This window comes from Cupressus sempervirens, chromosome 5 (genome assembly GCF_028749045.1).
Source record: "Cupressus sempervirens isolate cs-2001-9-10 chromosome 5, ASM2874904v1, whole genome shotgun sequence".
Taxonomy (NCBI): domain Eukaryota; kingdom Viridiplantae; phylum Streptophyta; class Pinopsida; order Cupressales; family Cupressaceae; genus Cupressus; species Cupressus sempervirens.
The window spans coordinates 545579175-545602226 of record NC_143122.1 but is presented as its reverse complement, the minus strand read 5'-3'; the positions used below and the strand labels follow the sequence as shown (position 1 = coordinate 545602226).

The 23052-nt window shown below is 38.0% G+C and overlaps 1 protein-coding gene across 1 annotated transcript; it reads right to left on the bottom strand.

The window, feature by feature from the left end:
- Positions 1-12215: 12215 nt before the first annotated feature.
- LOC149557099 (phenylalanine ammonia-lyase 2-like) lies at positions 12216-14960 on the bottom strand. Its single transcript, XM_089831786.1, has one exon. The coding sequence runs from the start codon at positions 14830-14832 to the stop codon at positions 12478-12480; it is 2355 nt and encodes a 784-aa protein (XP_089687912.1). The 5' UTR covers positions 14833-14960; the 3' UTR covers positions 12216-12477.
- Positions 14961-23052: the final 8092 nt, after the last annotated feature.

The window sequence follows — 23052 nt, the reverse complement described above, 5'->3', positions numbered from 1 at the left end:
GGTTGACCTATGACCACCTTCGACACATTACATGATGACATATGTTCCTAGGAGTCCTAGGACCTTTAGGGACATATTAGAATGCTTCATATGGGTCAAACGGGGTCATATGATGACCTATGACCCCTTTCTACCCATTAAATGAAAAGATATGTCCCTAGGGGTCCTTGGACCCCTAGGGACATATTAGAATTGTTCTTATGGGTCAAAGGGGGTCATAGGTCGAACCATTACATGACGACATATGTCCTTACGGATCCTAAGACCCCTACGGACATATTAGAATGCTTCATATAGGTCAAAAGGGTTCATAGGTTGACCTATGACCCCCTTCGACCCATTAAATGATGACATATATCCCTAGGTGTCCTAGGACACCTAGGGACATATTAGAATGCTTCATATGGGTCAAAGGGTGTCATAGGTTGACCTATGACCCCCTTTGACCCATTAAATGACGACATATATCCCTAGGGGTCCTAGGACCCCTAGAGACATATTAGAATCATTCTTATGGGTCAAAAGGGGTCATAGGTTGACCTATGACCCCCTTCGACCTATTACATGATGATATGTCCTATTAGAATCGTTCTTATGGGTCAAAGGGGGTTATAGGGTGACGTATGACCCCATTTAACTCATTAAATGATGACATATGTCCCTAAGGGTCCTATTTGAATCATTCTAATGGGTTCAAGGGGGTCATAGGTTGAACTATGACCCCTTTGACCCCCTTCGACAGATTATATGATGAAATATGTCCCTAGGTGTCTTAGGACCCCTACGGACATATTAGAATTGTTCATATGGGTCAAATGGGGTCATAGTTTGACCTATGACCCCCTTTGACCCATTACATGACGACATATGTCCCTAGAGGTCCTAAGATCTCTAGGAACATATTAGAATCATTCATATGGGTCAAAGTGGCTCATAGGTTGATTTATGACCCCCTTCAACTCATAAAAATGATTCTAATATCTACCTAGGGGTCCTAGGACCCCTAAGAACATATGTCATCATTTAATAGGTCAAAGGGGATCATAGGTACCCCTATGGGCCCCTTTGACCCATAAGAATGATTTTAATATGTCCCTAGGGTTCCTAAGACCTCTTAGGGACATATGTCGTCATGTAATGGGTCGAAGGGGGTCATAGGTCAACCTATGACCCCCTTAGACCCATAAGAATGATTCTTATATGTCCCTAGGGGTCCTAAGAACCCTAGGGACATATGTCGTCATGTAATTGGTCGAAGGGGGTGATAGGTCAACCTATGACCGCTTTTGACTCACATGAACGATTCTAATATGTCGCTAGGGGCCCTAGGACCCCTAGCTATATATGTCATCATTTAAGGGGTCGAAAGAGGTCATAGGTCAACTTATAACACCCTTTGACCCATATGAAGCATTCTAATATGTCCCTAGGTGTCCTAGGACCCCTAGGGACATATGTCATCATGTAATGTGTTGAAGATGGTCATAAGTCAACCTATGACCCCATTTGACCCATAAGAATGATTTTAATATGTCCCTAGGGGTCTTAGGACCCTTAGGAACATATTTTGTCATCTAATTGATTGAAGGGGGTCATAGGTCAACCTATGAGCCTCTTTGACCCATAAGAACGATTCTAATATGTTCGTAGGGGTGCTAGGACCCCTTGGAGCATATGTGATCATGTAATTGGTCGAAGGGGGTCATAGGTGAACCTATGACCCCCTTTGACCCATAAGAATGATTCTAATATGTCCCTAGGGGTCCTAAGACCCCTAGGAACATATGTCATCATTTAATGGGTTGAAGGGGATCATAGGTCAACCTATGACCCCCTTTGACTCATAAAAATGATTGCAATATGTCCCTAGGTGTCCTAAGACCCCTAGGTACATATGTCATCATTTAATGGGTCGAAGGGCATCATAGGTAAACCTATGACACCCTTTGATCCATATGATGCATTCTTATATGTTCCTAGGGGTCCTAGGACCCCTAAGGACATATGTCATCATGTAATGTGTTGAAGTGGGTCAATTGTCAACCTATGACCCTTTTTGACTCATAAGAACTATTCTAATATGTCCCTAGGGTTTCAAGGACCCCTAGGGACATATGTCATCATGTAATGTGTCAAAGCGGGTCATAAGTCAACCTCTAACCACCTTTGACCCATAAGAATGATTCTAATATGTCCCTAAGGGTCCTAAGACCTCTAGGGACATATGTCATTATGTAATGGGTCGAAAGGGATCATAAGTCATCCTATGACCCCCTTCGACTCATATGAATGATTCTAATATGTCCCTAGAGGTGCTAGGACCCCTAGGGACATATGTCATCATATAATGCGTCGAATGGGGGCATAGGTCAACCTATGATGCCCTTTGACCAATATGAATGATTATAATATGTTCCTAGGAGTCCTAGGACCCCTAGGGACATATGTCATCATTTAATGAGTCGAAGGGGATCATAGGTCAACCTATGACCCCCTTTGACCCATAAGAATGATTCTAATATGTCTCTAAGGGTCCTAGGACCCCTTTGGACATATGACGTCATGTAATGTGTCGAAGGGGGTCATAGGCCAACTTATCACCCCCTTTGACCCATAAGAAGCATTATAATATGTCCCTAAGAGGTCATATGACTCCTAGGGACATATGTCATCATGTAATGAGTCAAAGGGGGTCATAGGTCAACCTATGACCCCCTTAGACCTATAAGAACGATTCTAATATGTCCCTAGGGTTTTGAAGACTCTTAGGGACATATGTCATCATGTAATGGTTCGGAGCGGGTCATAGGTCAACCTATGACCACCTTTGATCCATAAGAATGATTTTAATATTTTCCTACGGATCCAAGGACCCCTAGGGACATATGCCATTATGTAATGCGTCGAAAGGGGGTCATAGGTCAACCTATGACCCCCTTTGTCCCATAAGAACGATTCTCATATGTAATGTTGTCATTTAATGGGTCGAAGGGGATCATAGATCAATCTATGACCTCCTTTGATCCATATGAATGATTCTAATATGTCCTTAGGGGTCCTAGGACCCACAGGGACATATGTCATCATGTAATGTGTCAAAGGAGGTCGTAGATCAACCTATTACACCCTTTGACCCATAAGAACGATTCTCATATGTCTTTAGTGGTCTTAGGGACATATGTCATCATGTAATGGGTCAACGAGGTCATAGGTCAACCTATGACCCCCTTTGACCCATATGAACAATTCTAATATGTCTCTAGGGGTCCTAGGACCCCTAGAGACATATGTCATCATATAATGGGTCAAAGGGGGTCGTAGGTCAACCTATGACCTCCTTTGACCCATATGAACAATTCTAATATGTCCCTAGGTGTCCTATGACCCGTAAGGACATATGTCATCATGTAATGGGTCAAAGGGGGTTATAAGTTGACCTATGACCCCTTTTGACCCATAAGAATGATTCTAATACATCCCTAGGGGTCCTAGGACCCCTAGGGACATATGTAGTCATGTAATGGGTTGAAGGGTGTCATAAGTCACCCTATGACCACCTTTGACCTATAAGAACAATTCTAATATTTTCTTAGGGGTCCTAGGACCCCTAGGGACATATGTCATCATGTAATGCATTGAAGGGGGTCATGGGTCAACCTATGATCCCCTTTGATCCATAAGAACAATTCTCATATGTCCCTAGGGGTCATAGGGACATATGTCGTCATGTAATGGGTCAAAGGGGGTCATAGGTCAACCTAGGACCCCCTTTGACCCATATGAACAATTCTAATATGTCCCTAGCAATACTAGGACCCCTAGGGACATATGTCATCATTTAATGAGTCGAAGGGGATCATAGGTCAACCTATGACCCCCTTCAATCCATATGAACAATTCTAATATGTCCCTAGGGGACCTAGGACCCCTAGGGACATATTTCGTCATGTAATGTGTTAAAGAGGGTCATAGGTCAACCTATGACCCCCTTTGACCCATAAGAATGATTCTCATATGTTTCTAGGGGTCCTCAAGACATATGTCATCATGTAATGGGTCAAAGGGGGTCATTGGTCAACCTATGACCCCCTTTGACCCATATGAACAATTCTAATATGTCCCTGGGCATCCTAGGACCCCTAGGGACATATGTCATCATTAAATAGGTCGAAGGGGGTCATAGGTCAATCTATGACCCTTTTTGATCCATATTAACAATTCTAATTTGTCCCTAGGGGTCGTAAGACCACTAGAGACATATGTCGTCATTTAATGGGTTGAAGGGGTTCATAGGTCAACTTATGATCTCCTTTGATCCATATGAACAATTCTAATATGTCCCTATGGATCTTAGGACCGCTAGGGACATATGTCATCGTTTAATGGGTCGAAGGGGGTCCTAGGTCACCCTATGACCCCCTTGGACCCATATGAATGATTCTAATATGTCCTTAGGGGTCGTAGGACCCTTAGGGACAAATGTCTTCATGTAATGGGCCAGAAGGTGTCATAGGTCAACCTATGACCCCCTTTGACCCATAAGAATGATTCTAATATATCTGTAGGGGTCCTAAGACCCCTTTGGACATATGTCATCATGTAATGTGTCGAATGGGGTCATAGGTCAACCTATCACCCTCTTTGACCCATAAGAAGCATTCTAATATGTCCCTAAGGGGTCTTATGACTCCTAGGGACATATGTCATCATGTAATGGGTCAAAGGGGGTCATAGGTCAACCTATGACCCCCTTAGACCTATAAGAAAAATTCTAATATGTCCCTAGGGTTTCAAGGACCCTTAGGGACATATGTCATCATGTAATAGTTCGAAACGGGTCATAGGTCAACCTATGACCACCTTTGACCCATAAGAATGATTTTAATATTTTTCTAAGGGTCCCAGGACCCCTAAGGACATATGTCATCATGTAATGCATCGAAGGGGGTCATAGGTCAACCTATGACCCCCTTTGTCCCATAAGAACAATTCTCATATGTCCCTAGGGGTTGTGGGACCCCTAGGGACAAATGTTGTCATTTAATGGGTTTAAGGGGATCATAGATCAATTTATGACCCCCTTCGATCCATTGAATGATTCTAATATGTCCCTAAGCATTCTAGGACCCATAGGGACATATGTCGTCATGTAATGTGTTGAAGGGGGTTGTAAATCAACCTATGAAAACCTTTGACCCATAAGAACGATTCTCATATGTCCTTAGGGGTCCTAGCGACATATGTTGTCTTGTAATGGGTCAAAGGGGGTCATAGGTCAACCTATGACCCCCTATGACCCATATGAACAATTCTAATATGTCCCTAGGAGTCCTAGGACCCTTAGGGACATATGTCATCATTTAATGGGTCAAAGGGGGTCATAGGTCAATTTATGACCTCCTTTGATTCAAATGAACAATTCTAATATGTCCCTGGGGGTCCTAGAAGCCCTAGTAACATATGTCGTCATTTAATGGGTCGAATGGGGTCATAGGTCAACCTATGACCCACTTTTAGTCATATTAATAATTCTAATATGTCCTTAGGTGTTATATGACCCGTAGGGACATATGTCATCATGTAATGTGTCAAAGGGGGTCATAGGTTGACCTATGACCCCATTTGACCCATAAGAATGATTCTAATATGTCCCTAGGGGTCCTAGGACCCTTAGGGACATATGTTGTCATGTAATGGGTTGAAAGGTGTCATAGGTCACCCTATGACCCCCTTTGACCCATAAGAACGATTCTAATATGTCCCTAAGGGTCCTAGGACCCCTAGGGACATATGTCGTCATGTAAAGGGTCAAAGGGGGTCATAGGTCAACCTATGACTCCTTTTGACCCATAAGAACGATTCTAATATGTCTCTAGGGTTCCTAAGACCCCTTTGGATCTATGTCATTATGTAATTTGTCGAAAAGGGTCATAAGTCAACTTATGACCCCCTTTGACCCATAAGAAGCATTCTAATATGTCCCTAGGGGTCTTAGAGACATATGTCATCATGTAATGGGTCAAAGGGGGTCATAGGTCAACTTATGACCCCCTTTGACCCATATAAACAATTCTAATATGTCCCTAAGTGTTCTATGACCCGTAGGGACATATGTCATCATATAATGGGTCAAAGGGGGTCATAGGTTGACCTATGACCCCTTTTGACCCATAAGAATGATTCTAATATGTCCTTAGGGGTCCTAGGACCCCTAGGGACATATGTAGTCATGTAATGAGTTGAAGGGTGTCATGGGTCACCCTATGACCACCTTTGACCCACAAGAATGATTCTAATATTTTCCTAAGGGTCCTAGGCCCCCTAGAGACATATGTCATCATGTAATGCATTGAATGGGGTCATGGGTCAACCTATGATCCCCTTTGATCCATAAGAATAATTCTCATATGTCCCTAAGGGTCGTAGGGACATATGTCGTCATGTAATGGGTCAAAGGGGGTCATAGTTCAACCTAAGACCCCCTTTGATCCATATGAACAATTGTAATATGTCCCTAGTGATCCTAGGACCCCTAGAGACACATGTCGTCATTTAATAGTTCGAAGGGGATCATAGGTCAACCTATGACCCCCTTCGATCGATATGAATAATTCTAATATGTCCCTAAGGGACCTAGGACCCCTAGGGACATATGTTATCATGTAATGTGTCGAAGGGGGTCATAGGTCAACCTATGACCCCCTTTGACCCATAAGAATGATTCTCATATGTTCTTAGGGGTCCTCAAGACATATGTCGTCATGTAATGGGTCAAAGGGGGTCATGGATCAACCTATGACCCCCTTTGACCCATATGAACAATTCTAATATGTCCTTGGGCATCCTAGGACCCTTAGGTACATATGTCATCATTAAATAGGTCGAAGAGGGTCATAGGTCAACCTATGACCCTCTTTGATCCATATGAACAATTCTAATATGTCCCTAGGGGTCCTAAGACCCCTAGGGACATATGTCATCATTTAATGGATCGAAGGGGTTCATAGGTCAACCTATGATCTCCTTTGATCCATATGAACAATTCTAATATGTCTCTACGGGTCTTAGGACCCCTAGGGACATATGTCATCGTTTAATGGGTCGAAGGGGGTCCTAGGTCACCCTATGACCCCCTTTGACCCATATGAATGATTCTAATATGTCCCTAGGGGTCCTAGGACCCCTAGGTACAAATGTCTTCATGTAATGGGTCGAAGGGTGTCATAAGTCAACCTATGACCCCCTTTGACCCATATGAATGATTCTAATATGTCCCTATTGGTCCCAAGACCCCTAGGGACATATGTCATTATGTAATGTGTCAAAGGGGGTCATAGGTTGACCTATGACAACCTATGACCCCCTTCAACCCATAAGAATGATTCTAATATGTCCCTAGGGGTCCTAGGACCTCTAGGGACATATGTCATTATGTAATGGGTCGAAGGGGATCATAAGTCAACCTATGAGCCCTTTCGACCCATGTGAATGATTCTAATATGTCCGTAGGGGTGCTAGGACCCCTAGAGACATATGTCATCATGTAATGGGTCAAAGGGGGTCATAGGTTGACCTATGACCCCTTTTGACCCATAAGAACGATTCTAATATGTCCTTATGGGTCCTAGACCCCTAGGGACATATGCCATCATTTAATGGGTTGAATAGGGTCATAGGTCAACCTATGACCCCCTTTGACCCATAAGAACGATTCTAATATGTCCTTAGGGGTCCTAGGACCCCTAAGGACATATGTCATCATGTAATGCGTCGAAGGGGGTCATAAGTCAACCTATGACCTCCTTTGACCCATAAGAACGATTGTAATATGTCACTAGGGGTCCTGGGACCCCTAGGGACATATGTTGTTATGTAATAGGTCGAAGGGACCTATTACCCCCTTTGACTCATATGAATTAATAATATGCATATATATTAATAACATACATATTAATATAATAATATATATTAATAACATATATATATATATATATATTACGTTATTATATTTAGTAAAAATAATAATAATATAAATTATATTTATAGATTATAATGAGAATAACATAATATATTATTATATATTAATATATTATATATTATATCTTTACATTACGGTATTATATATATATATATATAATAATACATATTTACATAGTAATATAACAAAAATAATTTATAAATCATAAGCTATAAGTCTTAAATCCGGTTTTCCCTTCAAAATGAGTTGGGATTTCAAATTTCCCACCAAAATTCACCTAGCCATATCGGATATCCAATTTTAAATCGGATATCCAATTTGAAATCCGATATCCGATTAGGCTTGGTATTTACCAAGACTACTCGGTCAACCCAAAAGACGTGTTTGAAGAGGGTTTTAGTGATACTCAGACTTCGGGTAGTCGTCTGACAATGTTATTTTCATTGAAATTGAATGAAACGAAAAGAGTTTTTTAATATCGGTCTCGAGATTCCATTAATATAATTTCTGTCAAATTCTGAGATCGATAAGTATTTATTAGTTAATTATCAATGAAGATTATTGTAAAGTGTTGATTGACATACTGATTGAAAAACAGCTATAATTTTCAAACGATATAACATTTTTTAAATCTAAAAGTTGTGTCACATTCTATGCTTCGCCTAGTATAAGAAAAATAAAATAAAATAAAATTTGGTAAAATTTTCTATTAGTTAAGGTGGTTAGACACGGGACTTTTTTTTTTCCAAAAAAGTTTTGGTATAAAATTCATATTTAATTATTTATTTGGAATAAAAATACTAAAAAATATGCGTCACATCCGGGCATGAGTCTACTTTTCATATCTATAATTATATTAAAAAAATATTATCATTTGATTTTGATTAAGGTGGTCAGACATACACTTACTTTTTATTTTTGCCCTGAAATTTTTGTAGTACTACATTAAAATTCAAACTTTTGACCAATCAATTATTATTTTCTCTTGATAAGGCCTAGTAGTTTAGAAACTACATTCAATTTCTTACAGATTATTTTCTTAGAACTTTTTGATATAAAGTCCATAACCACTTTAAAATTATGTGTCAAGTTGACATAAATCCGATTTTCAGATTTTTCACTGCCACTTAAGGCCATAGTTTGGTACACCATGATCCTGCACATACCCTTGTGGCTTCGAAAACCTTCCTTGTTTGTTCCTGTGATCTCACAATCTACTGTTCTTTTTATCTTTGGAAGATTCAATTGCCACATGTTTCAAATTCTTTATGCTCATGTGTCTGGCCCCACTATATCCATGTGTCATCACGTCGCTTTCTTGCTTTGGCTAATCTTTCTGCAACTTTGAGAAGTGAGAAAGTGACAACCATAGATCTTCAAGATCTGATGGTTTCTATAAAACTAATTTTTTTTTACCATAGTTAGTACCTTTGACCAACCAAAACTTTCCATTTAGACAACTCATTTTGACATATTTCTTTTTTTGACCCACAAAAGGATACAGACTCACCTTGCATCATTGCATCATGTAACATTTCCTTGCTTACGATCTTATGATCCCTTCACTTTCGTAGCTTCGAAAGTCTCTTTAGGAACACTTAAGCTTAGACGATCTTCCATTTGTTGTAAGATCGTAAGTCTTCAAAACCTTACCAGTTTATGTCTTACAATCTCATGATCACTTCCTTTGTATGGTCAAGAGTTCCCTTTTCAGCCTTTATGCTTCTACACTTTTCAACTTGTTGTAACATCATATCACTTACCATTCACCATGAGAAACTTGCGATGATACAATAATAGGATGATCATAAGATCAACAACTTTAAAAGATACACTTGCGAAGCTACGATTAAAAAGGATACCGTAACATCGGGAGACCCAACACTTTACCTTTACAATCCTCATGTAGCCTTTACTTCGTAACATCGGAAGAGGGAAAATTTAGGCTTATAACCAGACGCTTCAAACATCGATCGTAAGATTGTGTCATAAAATGGAAAATATGAAAATGACATGCAATCTCCTGCTTGAACACCAAACCTAGGGTAAAGGTCAAAATTGCTCGCAAATTTAAGAAATTTCTCCATGATAGGGTAAAGGCATAATCCTTAGGTTATCAAACTATCCTACTTAGGGAAAAAATTTCAAACTGGGCTAGGGAAATTTTTTACTAGGTTAGGGTTTTTACTAGAAAATTGACAACATAGAACAAACCCTAACAATACAACACATTTCAAGTTATTTTCACAATAAATTTCCAAAATTTTGGCACAGTGAAACTAAGGGCTATCGGGAAGAAGCATGGATCATCATTTTGATGTTTTGACATAGGTTTTGATAAATTTTTAATATTTCTTTATTTATTGTCATAGGGAGTTTATTTAAGCTTTGTGATTTCATTGCTAGATTAATATGGGAAAATCACCAAGTGGGCATTGCATTTTATCATTTTGAAAAGTTTTTTAGAGGTAACATAAGTGAAAGACTATGGGAACCATTTTTTTTAGAGGTGTGTCCACAATTGTGTTTGCCATTGCTACTACATTTGCTCATGGTCATAATGGGAATGAGGAAGAGGAGGAGCACACAAATGTATTGCGGTGCAAGAAAAAAGTTGTATTAAGGAGGGTCCAGTAGAGACAATGAAATGCCTAGATGTAAAATTTTAACAAGTTATAATAAGCACACAAAAAATCATAGTAGACACATTCTGTAAAATCCTGCTCAAGTTTAACAACATCTGCTAATAGAATTATATAGGTTTCTCACTCTGATTTTGTCCTTGAAGAGGTTTCTTTCAATGTTGAAAATGCTTTGTTACGACATTATAATCGACTTGTTTAATGTAATTAGGCCTTGTGTGCAACGGTATTGATTGTCGATTAATTATTGTTCGACCATTGTTAATGAGTGAAAATTTAAAATATTTTTCCCTTTCCAGTTCATGATTTTAGAGGAGGGTTTAGTAGATTTTTAGGCTGGAGGGTGGAAGAAAAGCCCCAGAGAAGGTTTGTGCAATTTATAAGACTAGAATTTACTATGTTATAATGGATGAAAGGGGCAATAAATCATGTTGGGTAAGCGGTTCCTTCAATGAGGCAAACCACCAAAATGTCTCAAATTTATATATCTGCTTTCAGAGAACATAGGGTTTCCTGAAACATTGCACTCTACAAAACCACTATTCATGGGGTCATAGGGGTAGGCTCAATTTCACTTCCATTCAGGCAATTCAGATGTTCAAATCCAAAAACCAATTACAAATTCTGTTGGGGCTACCAAAGAACTTAGAGGAGATCATTTCTTGTCTATCATGGAGGTCGCCCATTTCACGAGAGGATGTTTTGGCTTTGTTTATGGTGCAAGGGTTCTAGAAGCTATGTTGTTGCACCCGTACATAATTCCTATATTTCCCAAGCAGGAGAAAGTCATTTGAGAGAAGGTGCTTACCGATTATCAACAGGGATAAGAGATCAACATTATTGAATTATTCATCAAATACCCATACAAGCAAGTATGTACTAAAATCGATTCATGCTTGTTTGAATAAGCATATGTTGCATTCCAGTTCCAACACTCCATATTGATTATGCTTACCCACCATTAGATTCCAAGATTTGGGTTGAGCCCATTGCCATAGTATTTACACCTTTGAAAGTCGACACTCATTTTTCTTCAAGCGTTCTTCTTATGTACACACTACCTTGGGCATAGGTAGGAGATCTACATGTATAGGAATGTGAGGGATGACAAAGCCTTTTGTAGTGCTAAATGCCATTATCAAATAGAGTTTCGTAGAACAAGGGAACTTTGCCTTGTTTTTAGGGAATCGACGAGAGCCAATCATAGGAGCTGTTGTCCATGAATCCTTGCAACAAAAGTGTTTGAATTGCACATTTGCATTGTTGTCTTGTATCATCCGCCATGCTGGCTTCCTAGAACTGGTAGTTGCTCACCATGGATTCCATGCATGTAAGATATGAAAGTTGAAAGCTCATCTGAAACTTCCAGATTCATAGAAACTTCTAGATGTAGACAATATAAATCTAAGTACTTATAAATCTTTGCAAAAGGGTTCTAAAGTTTTCTTGTATTTATTTGTAATAAAAAATAATTTTATCCTTGCTATTTTCCTTTCAACCAATAAACTTAAAGCATAAGCATAAGCATAATTTGACAATATGCATCTATTATATTTAATTTCAAAATACTTCCCGATTCGTAGAATTGTACCTCCTTCTGAATGCAAGTAGTAGTAAAATATATTGAAGCTACAATTTTTACAAGAGCCTTTTTGAATTTTCATGGATCTTGGGTAGGCACTAGTTTATTTTGAGAAATAACATGCATTTTTGTCTCCCTTAATTTCCCTTTCATCAAGATGCGCTCTTGACCATCTACAATGTCTGCTTCACAAGTGGAAGAGGGAATCCAAACGTGGAAAGGGTATGCATATTTTAACACAAGCGTGAACTCACGTTGGGTGGAAGACGAGTAGATCAAAGCGTAGCATTGGCAGTGTTCCAGAATCCTCTGCCGCTGGTGGCCGAGGGCGACTTGTCGGTGTCGAACCACGACCAGTACGACGCATTGAACGGGGCCGGCGACACGGGAGGATTCTGTGCCCGCGGTGTAAACGGCCCCGCGGAGCCCCGCCACGTGTCCAAACATCTCACCACTACCTCCCCGAACTTCTTCTCCGGCTCACAGATCCCCCTGTACACTTTCTCAATGTCCTCTCCCGGACTCCTCGTCTTGCTCCCACTCAACAACTCCGTTCCCAGCTGGCATCTCACGAAGTGATACATCGGGTAAGTCCTGCATTTCTTTATTCTGTTCGGGACGGGGAAGTCTCCTGCGTCGAATCTCTCCCGAGCGGTGGGGACCTCCTTGTCTAGCCCAGCTTTCAGCTCCTTTTGGAACACCGGAATCTTGCGGAAGAGCAGTGGCGTTCCGAGCTGGGTGTCGTCGTCTTCGACTGGGCAGTTGAGGGCGGCGTCGACGAGAACTTCACGGAGCTGAAGCATGAGCGCGTAGGATGGATTGGAGGGGTCGTCGATGTAGGAGAATACCGGCTGATGCTCCACCACCTGCAGCAGCTCCTTCTCGCAGAATCGCGTCGGGAGCAGAGATCCGTCTTCTGCACTCGTGAGCGTCTTCCTCGCTGTCTCCAGCACGACGTGTTTCACCACGGCCCGCATGTTTTCCTCCAAGTGCCGGAGATCGACGGCCTGACAGAGAGCCACCAGATAAGTGGCAGACATGAGCTTTAGTATCTGAATCGCCTCGGCCGTCTTGCGGGCGGAGATGAGGCCGAGGGAGTTGACGTCCTGGTTGTGCTGCTCGGCACTCTGGACGTGCGTGGTGACGGGGGAGGCGAGGTAGAGGAGCTCCGACGTGTACGAAGCCATGGCAATCTCGGCGCCCTTGAATCCGTAGTCCAGGCTCGGGTTCGGCCCCCCCGACAAGTTCGAAGGCAGGCCGCCGTTGTAGTAGTCGCACACCAGCTCTGAGAACTGCGCAAACATGAGCTTCCCGATGGCTGCCAGGGCGATTCTGGTGTTGTCCATGGACACTCCGATGGGCGTGCCCTGGAAGTTGCCGCCGTGGAGGGCCATGTCACGGGCCACGTCGATCAATGGGTTGTCGTTCACGGAATTGATCTCGCGCTCGATGGAGTGCGTGGCCGCGCGGATCACTTCGATCTGTGGGCCCAGCCACTGCGGTGACGTCCTCAGGGCGTAGCGGTCCTGCTTCGGTTTCCTCAGCGGATCCGTCTCTTGCACCCGCTTTGCTTCCTTCACGTAATCGCTGCCGTCGAGTAGAAACTCCATGACGGCCGCCGCTTCGATCTGGCCTGGATGGTGCTTCAATTCGTGTGTGAGAGGGTCGGTGAATTCGGGCTTCCCCTGCATCACTTCGCAGAAGAGGGCAGACATTATCTCCGCCAGGACGGCCATCATATTGGCGTCGAAGCATACGGAGGCCGCCACGGCCGATCCGACTGCGGTGCCATTGACGAGCGCGAGGCCTTCCTTGGGCTGCAATTCAAATGGGCCGCCATTGATGCCCGCTCTCTTCAGCGCCTCCAGGGCATCCACTTCCTCGCCGTCCCCTGTCACGGCTCTCGAATTGGGGCGCCCCGTCAGCAGCCCGGCAATGTAGGACAGCGGGACCAGGTCACCGGAGGCCGTGATTGTCCCTCTGAGGGGCACTTTTGGAGTAATGTTTAAATCCACGAGCTTCTGCAGAGCCTCTAGTACTTCCCACCGTATGCCCGAGTAGCCCTGCATAAGTGTATTCGTCCTCACCAGCATCGCCGCCTTTGCGTACTCTGACGGCAGCTGCAGCCCCTCCTCCTTCCCCAACACGCCCGCGTTCAGGAACCTGATGAGCTCCCGCTGCAGATCGACCGCCTTGTTCGTCCGGCGGTGAGACGTTGCTCCGAAGCCTGTTGTGACACCGTATGTGTCTGTCCCTTTCGCTATGTTGTTCGTCACCCATTTTGCGCTCTCCTCCACTCTCGCTTTGGCGCTCGCCTCGTCCAACTCCACTCTCACTTCTCCTCTTCGAGTCACCGCCGTCACTTGACCCACCGTCAGGGTCGTGCCTCGTAGCACTACCTTGTGCGCTTGGTAAAATTGTCCGATCATCCTCCTGACCTCGTCCACGTGGCTGCATTCCATTGCCTCCGCCGCCCTCTTCCAGTGAGGCGGATTGCTGACGTGGCCTACCCCTTCCACGTAGATCGGGTTTACCCCGCCAACCGGCAGGGGCAGTGTAGGCGGCCGGCATATCTCCCTCGCCAAGTTCAACACAGCACTTGCATTCGCATTGGATTTTTCCCCAGACATCTCGTTTCCCACACTGCGAAAATAAGACTGCGTAGATTGATTATATCAACAACGAATGTTCCACCTCTTTTAATAGACTGCAATCTCCCAGGAAAGATTTGAGAGTTTGCAGTGAATATAACGATTGCAGAGGCCCGGTATTTATAAGTGGGGTGCAAGTGGAGGGAGGTAGAAAAGGGCGGGCGGCGTCACGAGTCAACGTGAAGTGGAGAATATGGTTGGTGGGAGGAAGAGTCGAGGAGGCTTCCACGCATCCACGTATCCCGCCCGCCACACTTGGTCGTCGTATTGCTTTGCTTCTCCATTTTGTCCCTAAACTTAGTCTTCTAATCATTATTTAGTTTATATATTTTGAAAATTTTAATGTGAATGTTCTGTTTGAATATAATTATTTTAACTTCTAGCTGAATTCCCGCCCCAAAAATACCGCTTCACAGGCAGGCCCAACCGTCAAATTTAATCAGATTAGTAAGCGTTGCTGGTGAAATTTGTCGGGTAGCGTCACCAAACACGTCTATATATGTATCATTTGCTTATATTTTATCTTTGCCCTCCTCATAAAACAAACAAATATCTTTTTTATTTGCCAATTATTTTTTAAATTTGATCCTTCATCTCTCCCGTGCGCACGATGAAGGGAGTAGGTGGAAATAATGGATAAAGCTGAATTAAAAAATCAATTCTATACTCCCTACCTACTGAACCGACCATTTCTCAATGATGTTGAAAGCGCTAGTCTTCCACTAGAGTGACGGCTAACATTTATCTAGGATTGAGTTTGATTTATATTTATTTAAAAACTAGCACTTGCACCCAAAGGAGGTGCGAGGGGTACGTCTATAAAAACAATAAGTGCAAGTTTATATAAGATAGTTGTGTTTGTGTTAAATTGCAATTATTCTACAATTGAGATTATTGTAGATGAATTATGGCATTTTTCGCTAAACATTTAATATAAAACAAAAATAAATGTAGAAGAGGAAAATAAAAATAAAAATATTTAAATTGATTTGTGATTTACCCACAATGCGAACTATTTTTAAAAGAAAATAGTACACTCATTTACATGCAATTTTTTTTTTAAAGTTTAATATGATGTGTGTACTAAACATTAGCTCGTCTTACTCCTTCACTTTAATTATGTCACCATAAAAGATTAGCTTTTTTTAACAAGAAAATATTTTAATACATCAAAGAGTATTATTTGCACATACAATCTTTTATATGGCTTAGAGTTACTTTCATATAATTTTGAAATACATGAGACAGAATATGTCAATTTCTGTCCATTAGAATCCTTTCTAACTCTCAACTCGATGAATGCTCATCTAACAGGTTGATAGTCTTTGAGGATAGCTAATTATATTATATACTTCCCCAACATATATGGCCTTGGTATGGTTGTCATTTCTTTGTTCCACATCAAAATTCACTTATTCATCCTTGAGCAAGCTTTGAAAGTCGTTGGTATGAAAGGATGACTATTGATAAAAATAGATCCTCATAGACACCATCAGATGTAATAAATCCACAACCCTTCTATGTGTTAAAACAATTCACTGTTCCATACTTCTTTGCAATTACTACATTCACACGTTGCAAAAAATAGAAAACTCCCAAATTGGCAACAAAAGAAATGAAAAACAACCTCGACTACTAACCTCTAATGAATCACTTCATTATGTACTATTATTTCTCTATTGTGCTTGATTGTTGTAATCATTTGTTTATATAGATATATAATTTTGATATAAAGTTTAAGTTGATGATTCGTCCTCAAGCTATAATTTTGTGTGTTATAAATTATAGCATTTATATATTGGTACTCACATTAATGTATTTTCTAATATTTAAAAAAGCAACATGTTCGATGATAAATCATTTCTTGGAGTTATTCTCTAAATATTTATTTACTAGTATCCTACTATGCCTTGTCTAAAAAGAAAATAATTATAAATTATCAAAAACTTAAATGTTCCTTAATCTAGTTGTTCTTTTCATGTTCTATAGTCTAGACATCTTTCTTGCAAAGAGAACATCATGGTGTTGAACAATTTTCATTTCAACAACAAAAATTTGAACATTGTAAAATTTGTGAACATGGGGTTGATCTATGCATTCCGCACTTGTGTATCTTAACCAAAATGCCAAAAATATATTTAGCAAAAGAAGTTTTTTTAGGAAAAAATGATGTCCATTTATAGGCTTCAATACAAAGCTAATCATAGCATTGAAGACTACCAAATCACCCTAGATCAGTTGCATTAAACTAATCAAATGCACTAAAGACAACTATATTGCTATTCAAAAACATAAAGAGATTATAATTAAAGTCTACCAAATCTCTTTTGTTGAATTATAGTTTTTGATCTAAAATATTGGTGACAAAGCATTATAATAATATATCTTATTAAAACTTCAAGCACACATCCCATTTCTAGTAGAATTTATTGTGTGTTCTAAACCATTTTGGTTTCTTTGTATAATTATTTTTCTTTATTGAATTCAACATAAAATATTTGTTTTTATATATTTAATTTGATAAAGAATTTGGCAAATGATTCTATTTTTTTTGTCACAAATTTGTACTTCAATGTTCATTTATTAATATTTGTCGAAGGCTAAATACTATTGCAATTACTTTTCATTAATGAGTGATTAAATTTTCTTGTTTCAACCAATGATAACTCAAGTTTTTTCTTTTCTAATTTCTAAATTTATGTTTGTATGGTATACTTGTGAAATTTTTGGTTTATAAAATTATCTAATTTATTTTTTCTTCAATGTGATTGGTTGATATGGTTGAGGTCTTATTAGTGTATTTCAAGCAACCACAACACATTGATATGACTTTTTAGGATGTATATAAATTTTAACTTTATACCACATTCATTCACCAAAAATTCCTTCACCAAAAAATCATTCCTTATAAAAAAATTATTTTTAAAAGCATTCTTAGTTTTTGAAGATACATTATTAAATTTTAGATTACATTTTGATACAATGTTAGTTTTTATGAAACATTCTTAATTAATTTTATAGTGTTTAATTGATATTTTAAATTTAAATTTATTTTTAGCATTCTTACTATATTTGATTATATCTAATATTATTCTTCAACTAAATTTATCTTCTTATAGTTATTAAATTATTTTAAAATTATAGTGATTAATTATTTATATTTACCTTCTACTAAAAAGTGCTTCTACTATACCTAATTATATTTAAAATTAGAATATAATTAAATTTAGTTTACTATATTTATCAAATTTATTTAATATTATAATTGTACTAAACTTTTCTTATCAGCAAATACTAGCCACTATGTGGCACTTTTTAATTTATGAGATATTATTCAGTGACGAGGATAACATTAATGATTTGCTATTGAAGGGAGTTAGTCATATCGTGGGTATGGGAATGCAAGTTAAGTATCATATGTTCAACAAAGGCATTATCAATCCCAAAAATCAAAAGTAATATCTATGTCAACGAAATCCCTAAAAGTAATCTAACTCAAAGGTTCCAAGATAATACAACATCTAGACCCAGAGGCAAACAAAGACACGTAGGAAATCTATACTGTTAGTGGGCAAGTGTCATCGCACGAACCAAATCTAGGGTTACCTAGCTAGTCTTTTAATCCTTTGGCCCCTAGTGACTCTATGTGACACTAGTATCCTTTTGTACTGATAAGGCATACTAACGATGCATGGTCACAACCAAGTGTCCTCTCTACTCCCATCCTAGTTTGTACTAGCACTCAAGGCATGGGCGAGGAAAGACAAGACTCTTATTAGGTTCATTTTACTCTCATTTATTATAGTGTTTTCACTTATTAACTAATTACAATGGGTTACCTTGGCAGCCACTTTGAGCCCCGTCCTCCATTGCAAGCCACTTCCCAACTTAACATACAGATTACCTACCTAAGGCTCATAAAAGTACAAATCAAAGAGTCACAATTTTCACCTCAGCCCTATACAAGTTACTGGAAAGCATCAAAAGATAATCCACAATAACACTTCAATTCTTTACAAGCAACTAGAAAACATCCCAAAAATAATTGATCAAAGACTCAAAGGTTAAGTCAAATAGGTCACACCATTCACCTTAGTTTCACACAAGAACATTGGAAAGCAATAATGAACAATAAATACAAACTCATCATAGAGCATACCAAACACATTACCATGGTTGAGTATAAAAGATCAAGATCAAATCATCATAATATCACAAAAATATAACTCCCGAGGCTTTGGTAAACATTCGAAGGCTGGTCAACATTCTAGTCAACCCAAACCTCAAAACATAAGACAACATATAAATAACAGTGTAGTTTCATAGTTTGGTTTGATTTTGAAAATACATAGTTTGAGTTAATAGTAAGGTTTGAATTTTCGTTCAATGTAAGTTTTCAAACATATGAATTTTATAGTTTATCCTTACAACTTAACCCATTCTCGTTTTTGAACAATTTGCACAATTTATCCTTAATTTCATGAAGTTACAATATCCCCATTAAATATCACAAGATGACTTTAAAATGATTATCTTTTAAATTATTAAAATAATAAATATTGATTATTGAATAAAATACTCATGATTCTATTAATAATCAATTTATTAAATAATAATAAAGTAAATATATTTTATCATTATTGATTGATACTCATCAATAATAATTTGAATTACTAAATTAATAATTAATAATTAAAATTCTTTAATAATTAATACTTATTAGTTATTAATTAATTTAATAAATATTAATAAAAATTATTAATAAATAATAATTACATTTATTAATAAATAATAATTAAAATTTTAAATAAAGTTCAATTTAATAAAATTAAAAAAACAACTTTTAAAAAGTCGCATATACCCAAAGGTGCAATTAAGGCTCGTTGGTTAGCCTTTATGGGCGGTTGTCATGTGGGCATAGGCTGTCTACTATCGTAGCAATATTAATAGTGATGTTGCGGCAATAGTATAGATTTTGCCACAAGTAGTGATAAAGTCTGCAGGGGGGGGCAATGGGGAGGTGGGGAATTGGTGGCCTCGCCTCCTCCAAACCCATTTAAAAATATTTTTAAAATTTTGTTTCATATACTTTTTAATATAAAAAATGTTTTAAAAAACAAGCCCCCTCAACAAAATTTTAACATATATTTTTCATAAACATAGTAAATTTAGTCTGATAGGAAAACCTAGATCAATCGGTTGAATTTTCAATCTATAATTGATTTCTTTTCAAAATTAACTCTGATTAAATAATAATTAATCAATTCATGGAATGGGGTTTCCTAATTTTCAATCCTCACATACAAAAGAATTCATATGAACAACAGTAATTCACAATGAGAGATTGAAAGATTTATCACAGATAAAATTTGAAACAAACGATTTAACAAGCACGATGAAGACAGGAAATTTGAAGAACCATAATTCATTGGGTAAAATAAAACATGAGGCTCTACCTAGTTCTAAGGCTAATTCATAATCACCCAAAGATTGTGAGAGAAATCTTTTCTCTCAAAACCTTCTCTCTGAAAATTTCCTTCTCCAAAATTCCCAGTCCTTGGAAAAGGAACCCCCAATTGCTGATAAGGAGTTATCTCCTAAATTTGGGAAACTAATTGTGTGATCACCTGAGGGAACTCCTTGATCACAACCCTTTAACTCTATTAACTTATCTTTTACGTTTTCATGCACACATTTTGCAATATAAAATATCTTTATTAAATTTATTTGCTTTCTCTTTTTAAATTAATTTATTATATTTTAATCTCATGCATAAGCTTTATGCAATTCAATTTAAAATAAATGTTATGAAATTATTGTTTTCTCTCTCTTAATAATTTTTGAAGTATTTTTAACATAATATTTATTAACTTAAGTAATAATAATATTTAGCATTTCTTTAAAAATGATCTCCTAAATATATTATTAATAAATTAAATAAATATTATTACGCTAAAAAATTAGAACAATAATTTCCTTTTTAAAATTTAATTTTTAAATTTAATTAATTTCCCAATATAATTAAATATTGAAATATCATAATAATTTTCCATTAAATTAAAATCATTAATTAATCTTTTAATTTGACTTAATTAACAGAAAAATCAACAAAGACCCAAAAGATGAAATATAAAACCCATCATAAAAAACCAAATACAAGACCAAACTCAAGAGTTATAATCATGAATTTATGTCATATGCCGAATTCAGAAGGGTAATCATCTCAGATACTTGTCCTACTTTTCTAGGACAATTGGTTTTAAGGTTAGGATTTGGAATCAAGAATTTATCTCCCCTCTCTTACCATTGAGATATTGCGATAGGGTATGCTCATCTTGGCATTTCAGGGAAGTCGATACCCGATACCTACAGTTTGCATAAAATCCATGCATGTAAAAACACATATATTCTAAACTAAACAGGAAATGGCAAGAAGTGGTGCATTGTGTAGATCCTGACTAGTAGGTGACTATGACTCGCTTCCTTAACCACATCGAAAATGTCATACATAAAAAAAAAATACATGCACACCATACACATGCACTATGGGGTAAGTATCCATAAGAAAATATGTATAAATAATTCATCTAACTAACATCATCAAATAATTGAAATCATTGTAATTAATCATTATTAAGGTATAATCATGCATACATGAAGTAACTAGTACCAAAGTAGTCTCATCGTATAATCAACTGAGTATGAAAACAATATCCAATAATCTGGAAAAAACTGATGCTAATCATCAAGCATAAACATAAACTGACCTAAAAGAGTTCAACAATAATAATTGAATGTAAACTAGGGGTAGGCACTACAAGAAAGGAGAACAATCTTCATGAGAGTTGTTGAATCTTTTTGGTCTTGGAAAAAGTTAAGAGTGACTGCCAAGTTAGTGAGTGTAGTTACAATAGATAAAGATAGTATCCCTTGGACCAAACTAGAGGCCACTAGTTATGTTGTTGATGCTCCTTACGTGTCTTATCATTGTTATTATTCTAATTATTTTGTTTTCTTGTTGAACTATAATTGCAGAAGTAGAGTATTCAAAAAGGAGGTGAAATATGTGAAGAGAGAGTTTCTATAGTGGGAGGACTTCCTCCTAAACATGAAGACACTCCAAGTCCATAAACAAGAAATATATATATTTTTCACCTTGGCAATCTATTGGTTTACCAATTCCACTTCCATCTAAATGTTTGTTTATTAAGAATGAAACAACAAAATGTGTAAGATCCTTATGGAGATACAAGATTCCAATTCAAGCTCAATGATATCTTAATTGCTCTATTTTTCCCATGATGTAGTTTAAGGAAATGGACCACAAACCTGAATGATACAATCACATCTTTCAATATACACTTCTTAAAATTAAGAAATCAATCTAGAGCATTCTTACAAATGCCATTTTCTACATATCTTGTAATCTTATGATTCACACTTTTTTGAAATAATTTGTCAAAGAGCTCACAAGATTTGTGTATGCTTCAATATTTGGTATACATATCTATCACTACAACATCTAAAAAGAAATCCACTCTATTATTTTCATTGATGAATGCTCATACCCTATAAGAAAGTCCCCAATTTTCACACAGGCTGGGAGGATACTGGCAAAGGTTGTATAGTCTCAATTTACACTTTCTTGTTGCATCTATTTAAAAAGTTTAAGGATTTTTGAACAAATCCATTTTGTGAATATCCTACAATAATGGCAGTCCATGAGACCACAACTTTTAGACATTTTTTCAAACATGTAACACACATTATGAATGATTCCACATTTTGCATACATGAAAAGAAAGATATCCCTTTTAGTTATGCTTTGATGGATGCTCATTCCTTGTTCCAAACCTGTCAATTCAACACATATTGAAAGAATGCTAGCAAAGTTTTTGGAGTCTGGCTCTCCACCAACCAATACTATATGTTTCAAAGCTACCAAAGCCTTCTCAAAAAACTATGGATTTTATTCTTCCCGTGTTACGTCATTAAATTGGGGATTTATTAAATTCATGCATTAGAGTAGTGAGTTAAATGATCAACTTTCTCGCACAGGATAAATGTAGAAAGTTTGCATAAATTATAGTCATGCTCTTTGCTATAGATAAGGAGTAGATGGCTTATTGCATATAGACGAAAAAAATCCCAATTAAAGCCCACAAGAACTAGTTTTATATATGACCAAAAGGTAGGTAG

Coding starts and splice junctions, on each gene's coding strand:
- LOC149557099 (XM_089831786.1), bottom strand. CDS start 14,832: ATGTCTGGGGAAAAATCCAATGCGAATGCAAGTGCTGTGTTGAACTTG.